This window comes from Cryptotermes secundus, unplaced genomic scaffold (assembly GCF_002891405.2).
Source record: "Cryptotermes secundus unplaced genomic scaffold, Csec_1.0 scaffold715, whole genome shotgun sequence".
Taxonomy (NCBI): Eukaryota; Metazoa; Arthropoda; class Insecta; order Blattodea; family Kalotermitidae; genus Cryptotermes; species Cryptotermes secundus.
Window position 1 is genome coordinate 89,181 of NW_019724597.1, and position 9,266 is coordinate 98,446.

The 9,266-nt window shown below is 39.9% G+C and overlaps 1 protein-coding gene across 8 annotated transcripts in view; it reads right to left on the reverse strand.

The window, feature by feature from the left end:
- The window catches only part of LOC111862402 (protein SMG8), a 71,165-nt gene that overhangs the window by 58,312 nt on the left and 3,587 nt on the right, over positions 1 to 9,266 (reverse strand). For 7 of the 8 annotated variants that reach the window (XM_023847762.2, XM_023847756.2, XM_023847759.1 and 4 more), the window contains exons 2-6: positions 8,756 to 8,846; positions 4,467 to 4,632; positions 3,392 to 3,514; positions 3,155 to 3,306; positions 860 to 1,026 (exon numbers count right to left, since the gene is read on the reverse strand). In XM_023847762.2, coding sequence (XP_023703530.1) covers positions 860 to 1,026; positions 3,155 to 3,306; positions 3,392 to 3,514; positions 4,467 to 4,632; positions 8,756 to 8,805 — 658 coding nt within the window. In that variant the 5' untranslated portion in view covers positions 8,806 to 8,846. Of the gene's footprint in view, positions 1 to 859; positions 1,027 to 3,154; positions 3,307 to 3,391; positions 3,515 to 4,466; positions 4,633 to 8,755; positions 8,847 to 9,266 lie in introns of those variants that run through there. The other variant, XM_023847763.1, reaches the window with a different exon arrangement.

A 9,266-nucleotide genomic window follows, 5' to 3' on the forward strand; every position in this document is an offset into this window, starting at 1 on the left:
CGTTTTTCTAAGAACTGGCTGCTATGTACTGTGCGAAATCAATCGATCTTGCAAGAATAAAATTTGGACATCCCTCTTCTAAGAATTCCAATTGAGTGTGTTAGTGTGGCCAGCTCAGGGCAATATGATATTATAAACACAGCACATATCACGTCTCTGCTGTTTATAACTTCATAGGAAAGAAAACACGCCATCCATAACAGTTTGAATGAGGAAATCTCTTCCAAGAGCAACACGGTTTTGCTGCAAGACAGGCATATGTAACGATGACTTAACGCAGCTAAACTCGTGTCCCATTATATATAGAACTTCTGACAACAGGCCAGAGAAAAATCTAACAATCTACAGCAAAACCATCAATTATTATGGGCGTTATAACATAGGTGTGCAGCTGGACGAAACATAGACGTCGAACCCCCGCAGACGATTTAAATACCTGACGAAACATACACATCAAACCACGCTGAACGGTTAACTCTATTGTTGCATGCTTACTCATTGCCACGGGAACATGTATACTAATCTGTTGCCTGGAAACGGGTTGCATAACACTGTTGTTCATTTGTCTATCCCATGATCATTGCATAGTAATGGCTGTACATGTTACAGCATTATAACTTTTATTTGAGTGTGCATTTGGATGTTTGATAGCTTAGAAATCAAGCTGAAGGGAGGCTAGCACTTGGCTGGTTAAAGAGCAAGGATGGAAGATGTCAGAACAGACAGTTTGGGCATGAGGATAAGTAGCAACCCAGTCACTATAAAGTCTCTCATTCAATACTCAGAGGGAGTATCAGATTCACTGTACCATACATATCCCTCACACTGAGCTGCTGCATTCATACAATCACCAACTCACCTGACCCTGTTCTTGCGACATTTGCTCTACCTTCAAGATATATTGCAGGACAAGACTCAAACAAGAACAAAACTCGAGGAGAGCATGGCCGACAGTTAGTAATCCATTCCTCTGAGAGACCAGGAATTGTTCGTAAGATTTCACTGAATCCTCCTAATACTTTCTGCCTGTAAGGTCAAACAAGTTCATCAGAGTGTGAGAGAAGCTGAAGCACATTTAAATGATAATTCTCAAATTAGCTCTGCACATGTCAAATAAATTAACACAACATAATACGACTGAAGATGGGGATGCAATCAGAGTTACAATCAGAAATCATAAAGCTACTTTCTTACTCCATGCTTTTCTAATCATACAGATCTACTACTACTATTATTCTTATTTTATTGTTAATTTACTACTTAAATACAGATTCTGTAAATGTTAAATTTGTCAGATACAACCTCAAAGTCTTACACAATTGCCATGTCAGTAATTGTTAACTTCCAAGAAACATTTCATACACAATGTATAGGTACATTTATGATTGAACTCTGTACTAAACTTCACAAGCTCAGAATCAACATTGCCTTAGTTATAACCATCAGACTGAAAAACAACGAAAATTACTGCACAGCTGGTATATTCTTAATTTAGAGTCTACAAAAGTTTTAACTCAACGATAGTTACATGTTTCTCTGAGACGTACTACCACACATCACTGCAGGATCATAAAGTACATGGCACTTGTTGCGCCCAACTCACAAGTTTGAATGTTGAATTTGAGGTTCTCACAGTGGTGGTGTGACTATGAGGAGTATGGTCTTTTTGCTGCAATACTGTATAGTTTGGAGAAAGCCCTATGTTGCCAAGGAACATACTGCCTCCATCTTGGGCGAGAAATTTGTTCACTTTTTTATTAACAGAAGGAAAACTGAAAATCTATATAGACCTACAAATTATAGCCAGTGCCCTTCACATTCACAGAAAAGCCAGCATTCCTTTGCTATGATATATAAGAGAGGATAAACCACCGTCTGCGGTTGCTAGGATATAGGGTGAGGAATGATTATAGGATGAACAAATTAGAGATGGGAAAAGGGCAGTGAACAAAGCAGTGAAGCTGATAAAGAAGATAAAGAACAGACGTGATAAAGGCAAAGAAGAACAAGGGTGAAAGAAATGTTTCATCACATAAAATGTAATGGTGTAGTTATAAAAGTAAAGTGACAACCATAACTGCACAATATGATCATTAAATACATTATTTTGGGCTTCTAATTTAATACAGTTCCAATATTTCACTAACAACTGCATGCAGAATGGTACACAGAACCCTTTTCTAGGCTTCTTCAGAGCCTCAAGCCAGATGCTGGGGCAGTACAAACAGGCTGTACACCCTCCCTTCACATCCTGATTAAACCATTCATAATTAATCTGCATGCACAACTGCAGAAATTTATATGTCATTAGAATACAGGGGGTTAAGCAACAGTGCATGAAATTAATTAAGCATAGTGCAATTTCAAGTATCACAAATGATGTCAACACCAATACTGGGGTCATCTTGCTTAGACAGAATGTAGGTGCCACCTGCAGGGTAGAAGATGGAATAAGTATTGTGACATGTCTAACCGCTGCTGGGCAACGGGAGGTGGAATGAGTTACCACGAAGACAGACCCTTGAGAAACGGTCGGTTGCCAAGTTACACAATAGTGGAAATGAGGTTACGCAACAGTAAGGAAAGCGGTGTTTGTCCGTGTTGAGCTGAGCCGATGTTGCAGCAGCATTGCCCAGCAACGGTTAGACATGTCACAGTATGTTCCTAGCAAACGTAGGTACATGCCTACTAGTCTGTACACTACCATAACTTAGATCACCATAGCATGAATGCTCAACAATGAGGAAACTTCAAATTTTTTATAAATTAGCAATAATTTATGTACGATTTGTGGTTCTCACAGCAGTGGTTAAAAATAGTTCTATCTTCTGGGATATAATGCCATGTAATCTGTTAAAAGTCAACTGACGTTTCGATGAAACATGTTGTCTTCAGCTTCCCAATTGAAGAATAAGACAAGCAAGAAACCGGCATGAAGCAAATAGCATCTCTGTCTGCTACCTGCTTCATACTAGCTTCTTGCTTGGTTTTATACTCCAACCATTAGAATGGAGGTAATATGTTCCTCTGAAATGTGGGTTGACTTTCAACAGACTACATGACATCATGTCCCAGAAGATAAACTCTTCAATATTACTTTAATTACTAATTGATTTGTTTAGTGTGATGGCCAAGTATAGACAAGAACACTCACCTCATGACATCAAGCGCTCGAAAGAGATGCACATAGCTGATATCAAATATGTGAGTTGGATGAGATATTATTAGTATATGTGATACACTGAACAGGAACATAAGTGCACGAGCATAACGATACTTCATGTCTGCCCATACTGACAAGTAGCCCTGCAGAGTACAGATTCAAGATAATACAAGTGCAATGCTCTGGAATCCACATCACTTACAGAAATTACCCAAATTAATATCTTACTTTTTCTTCCAACTCCTTGGAGAAAAGGTCATAAGATTTAACCAGTGTGTGAACATCAAACACTCCCCGCAGGTGAAGGTAAATAACCCGCTGCTTAGGGTCATGGTATCCTTCAATATCACACTACAAACAGACCAGACAATAGAACAATGTCAATGCATGAAAATAACACATATTTACAATATTGTTACTTCTAATGTTGCAGTATGCAAAATTTCANGTGTCAATGCATGAAAATAACACATACAAGGTGTGGCAATAAAGAAACCGGATTCATGCTCTAACCCTTTANATCCTTGCATATACAAAACCAATTAATACTAATCTGAACTGATTTCCAGTTTCCCTACGGCTATTATACATAACAATATCCTTGTTTCAATTAGGATCTTTTCATATGCTTCTATGAGACTCAAGTGTGGCCTGCTTACCTGTATAGCCTTATCAGTAATGTGGCATGTAGACCCACTGCTAGGCAACGACTACAAAAAAACAACTAGACATCAGCCGATACTAGGCAACGGCCCGTGAACATACACATGATAGTATTATGTGACAAACCGTATCAGTTTCAGGAGAGGGGTGACACTGAATCCTGGGTCTATCATACCAGTCCCTGACGACACCCGCGTACGCAGCACAGGTGGAATTATAACTGACCAGGGAAACCGAAGTGCTCAAATAAACACCTATCCCACTACCTCTTTGTCTACCACAAATCCCATACAGACTGAACCTTAGTGTTAATGAAGATCTGTTAATTGCCTGAGCCATGGTGCAGCCTTCGTCATGTGTAGAGATAATTCAATAACTTCCTCATAAATTACTGCCATTTCCCAGATCATTCACATATATTTCATTTACTGTTCTTCCTCTTTTATCCACTGATCCAGTCAAATTAAAATGAGAGGAATGGGCATTGAAATAAGGAACAGTACAGAACAGCTGGTAGAGTAAATTATGCTGAAATTTGGAGGAGTATGGAACACTTTGCAAATGAAAAGGCACTGAAATAAGGAACAGCATGGAACACAAGGAGCTTATTTGTACTGAAAATTACAATTATATTTCTCACCAGGAGGTCTTGATCGACATCAGGATCATCTATCAGTGATGTGTGAAAGACCCGGTGACCTGGAAATCCATCAATTAAACCAGCCTTGCAACCCCCTGCAGAATACGGTGACTTTCCAAAAACGGATACCACAATAACTTTCTGCTCCAACAAACCAGCTACATCTCTGTAACACAAACAAAGTACTGCAAAGAATCTTCTTTCAACTTAGAACAGTGAAGTATATGTTCCTTAACCATATGAGAGAAAAACTTAGTATACTGAAATATTTTCTTCTTACCTATTTTCATTCCCAGAAGTACGAGGGGCATTCAAGTTCTAAGGTCTCTGATTTTTTTTTCTCAGAACTGGGAGCAGATAGACATATGCGGTTTAGTTTAAAATACGTGTGTACTCTTTGTGAATGCGTGACAGAGATGGCAGCACTGTACAGCACATAGAACTCTAGTGGTGGCGGCGAGTGTGAGGAGTGTTTTTGATACTTAAAATGGCGACCTTTTCGTTACAAGAACAGCGAGTAATCATTCGTTTTCTCCACTTGCGTGGCGCGACACCAATTGAAATTCATCGCCAGTTGAGTGAGACATGTGATGATGGTGTCATGAATGTGAAAAATGTGCGTTCGTGTGTGTGACAGTTCAAAGAATGCCGAACGTCGTGTGACAACGAACCAAAACAATCTCGGCCTTGCACCAGCTGGTCTGACAACATGGTCGAGCGAGTTGAGAAAGTTGTTTTGGAGGATCGCCGATTGAGTGTGGAAAACATCGCCTCCAAAGTTGGCATTTCTGTGGGATCTGTGCACACAATCCTGCATGAAGACCTGCGAATGCGGAAAGTGTCCTCCAGGTCGGTGCCATGAATGCTGGCGGACGACCACAAGGCTGCGTGCATGGCAATTTGCCAGGCGTTGTTGACGCGTGATGAAGGCATGAATGGGACTTTGTTTTCATCAATTGTGACAATGGATGAGATATGGATGCCGTTTTTCAATCCTGAAACAAAGCGCCAGTCAGCTCAATGGAAGCCCACAGACTCACCACCACCAAAAAAATTTTGGGTAAGTGGCAGTGCTGAAAAATGATGGTGGCCATGTTCTGGGACAGCGTTGGTGTAATCCTTACTCATTGCATTCCAAAGGGCACTACAGTGACAGGTGCATCCTACCAAGATGTTTTGAAGAACAAGCTCCTTCCAGCACTGCGACAAAAATGGCCGGAAAAGGCTGCAAGCGTGCTGTTTCACCAGGACAATGCACCAGCACATCGGGTGTATGCGACGCAGCAGTTTCTACATGAAAACAACCTTGAAGTCGTTTCTCATGCTCCCTACTCACCTGACCTGGCTCCTAGCGATTTTTGGCTTTTCCCAATGATGAAAGACACTCTGCGTGGTCGCACATTCACCAGTCGTGTCACTATTGCATCAGTGATTTTCCAGTGGTCAAAACAGACTCCTACAGAAGCGTTCGCAGTGGCCATGGAATCATGGCGTCGACGTTGTGAAAAATGTATATGGCTGCAGGGAGATTACGTTGAAAAGTGGCAGAAGTTTCAAATTTTTTTTAATGAGTATTGTGTGAGAAAAAAAATCGGAGACCTTAGAACTTGAACACACAACGTATCTATCTGTACAACTTAGAAAATGAATTTTACTAACATTACATTTTTTCTGACTTACAAAACAAGCCATCATCAGGTGATCAGCCGTATATACCGTAAATCTTTTAGACAGTGTTTCCGTGAGACAAACTTGTGCGTTATGAATCAGCCTGACAAGATGGGAGGAGCGTTCAACCCTTCGCCAGAGTACACACTTGCAAAAACTCTCACTGAACAATGCTGCATGTGTGTACTGATTATTATCAATATGCTATAATATCTGTTTCTTCCTTTAATAATTCCACAATGGATCTATTATGGAAGCTCTACGAAATGTATTGTGATATTTATCATCATAACTGTTATTTGAATGGAGTCATTACTCAAGCTTCACAATTTTACAAGTTAATGTCAAAATCAAATGTTAGATAACTGTAATTCTTTGCTTCTTAGTTTCAGCAATAAAACTTTTCACAATTATAATGTTAACATCAGAAATAAAACATTAAAAACCACATAATAAGAAATTTTGTGTCTTTATTAATAACAGAGAAAACTACATAATGAGGAGCTTCATAACTTGTACTCTTCACCAAGTATAATTAGAGTGATCAAGTCCAGGAGGATGAGATGGCCAGGGCATATAGCACAAATGGGGTAGAAGAGGAATGCATATAGGATCTTGGTGGGAAAGCCAGAAGGTAAGAGACCGCTGGGAAGACCAAGGTGTAGGTGGGTGGACAATATTAAATTGCATCTTAGAGAAATAGGATGGGTTGGTATGGATTAGGTTTATCTGGCTCAGGATAGGGACCAGTGGAGGGCTCTTGTGAACATGTTATGATCGTTCGGGTTCCATAAAATGCTGGGAAATTCTTGAGTAGCTGCAGATTTGGCTTCTCCTCAAGAAGGGCTCAGCTCCACTAGTGAGTGAGTGATTAATAATAGAGATTATGATTATGAGTAATGAGTTGAGAGAATCGTGGTGAAGTGGCATGACCTATGCAGATGTACAGGGGAAAGGAAAGATGATTATGAAATAATAAACCAGAGAAAATTACATAATGAGAGATTTTATACTTTAGAAATTTGCCTGCCACTGTTTAGATAATTTAATCAAAATGGGATAGGAGTAACACACAAGGAAAATGAGAAATGTTTACCGAATTCAGGTAATGCTCAGCAAAAAGAATAGAATAATATTAAAATGGAGCTTAGATAAACAGAATGGAAGAGCTGGATTCAATTTCCTTGGGTATGGTCCAATTGTGAGCTGGTTTGAAAAAGTGACAAACTATTTCCATTTGTTTGCTTCACATTCTGTATGGCAGAAACTAATAGAACTCCCATTTGATTTTTGTTTTCCGTGAGGGAAACAAGATTTCTCTTCTGCTAAATAACAGACAACTATCCAACAAAAACCATCTTAGTTAACTAACAAAGTTCTAAACAAAACTGGTTGGTTGCTTTCTAATGCTGCACTCTGACAATTAAATCATTCATGCCTTTAACCTCGACTGGTTGGCACATCTGTAACTCATTTTCTATTTGGACACCACTTGGGCAACAAGCATTACCCAGTTATCCACCATACTACAGTTGGGTGAGGTGATTTCAACTTGTTCCCACTCTTCTCTGCAGTCAAGCAGAAACAGCAACATCTAGAAGCAGAGTAGGGAGCTTTGTGGGTGACAAAAAAAAGGCATTAAATTTTGCCTTCGCTCATCACTTATAAGGAGCAAAAGGTTGTTTTACGTGCTGTAAATATGACATGGAACCCCCAGCTTTATTTCTCTTCAAGTGGAAGTCATGTCTCAAATATTTATGACCCATAAAAATCCACTGATCTCAGCTGGGTTTGAACCTGCAAACCCTGGATACAGGAAGAAAGTCACCCTGCTTGGCTCCTGCTGGAAGTAAGCTGGCACCAGTCACTGACTGAGGGCCTTGGTGTCCATGCCTGAGTGGCACTGAGGAAGCGGTGTGCACTTGGGATACAAGGTGCTCTGCCATTGTATCAAGCCTTCCCCTCACATGAAGGGTTCTGTAGGAGTGCAGTTTTCCCTGACTATAATTAGTCAAAGGAACTACAGAGTGGTTCCTATGGATTTTTAGGAACCATCTGGTACCACTACAGACCAGGTAAGACACATCCAGGGACGACATTAGATAGGTCCCTTGACCTTCCCCTGCTGGCAATAAGGCCTTCTGATAAAGTGTCCAGGGATACAACAACTTCAGAGAGGGAACACTGCTGACTGGCCACTATACTGATACACTGCAGTGGCACCTACATACTAGGGGTCTCTCAGAAAGCACCACATGCAGGAAATGTGGCCAGGAGGAAGAACTGTCCTAGCACATACTCTGTGCATGCCAGATTCTGGCTAGGCACTGAACAGAAATCTTTGACTCCACCATTATGATCAGGACTCTTTCAAGGGCCCTAACATGATCAGGGGTGCAGTATGCAACTAGCAGTGTTCTAAATGCTTCAGGCAAGTGTAAATCGTCTCCCAACATAATACAATACAAACAAATAATTCACTGTTACAAAGCTTCTTGGCTCCATGTAGAAATGTAGTGCTATTTGAACAAGCTCAAATAATATGCTCCTCCACAAGAACAAGGATAACCAGCATAGTGTGTGTTTATGTAACTACTGTGTTCACATGAAGATATACTTACTTCCCAGAAGGAATATGTGGCAACTTGAATTTCTTTGTCCTCATTCTCATTTCTCTTTAATTGTCTTCTTAATCTGACCATATACTTGTTTCTGAAAGCAAAATATTTTATTGCAAGTACTTGGAAGCCAGTGAAAAGAAGTTTACCGAATAATGATAATATCTGGACACTATACCAATGTTCAATATACTTCTTCCTGGAAGGACATGTGTCAGAACAGTGGACATGTATTTAACAACACAAACAGACTATTCTGGCACACCTCTAACCACAGGAAGTTAATGGACATGAATTAGTTGTCCATAAATTATAATTTATAAATTGTAAATATTGGGTTTTCTGTCACTCACTTAGCACTGCAGATGGAGTCTTCTAATTTCTTTGATACATGGGTAAATCGGCATACTACTTATAGCATTAGTAATTATTTCATAAATATTATACAATTTAATACATCACATATTTACACATGGAAGGCACCTGGGGATTAGAGGAGGCATCAGCTGGACTA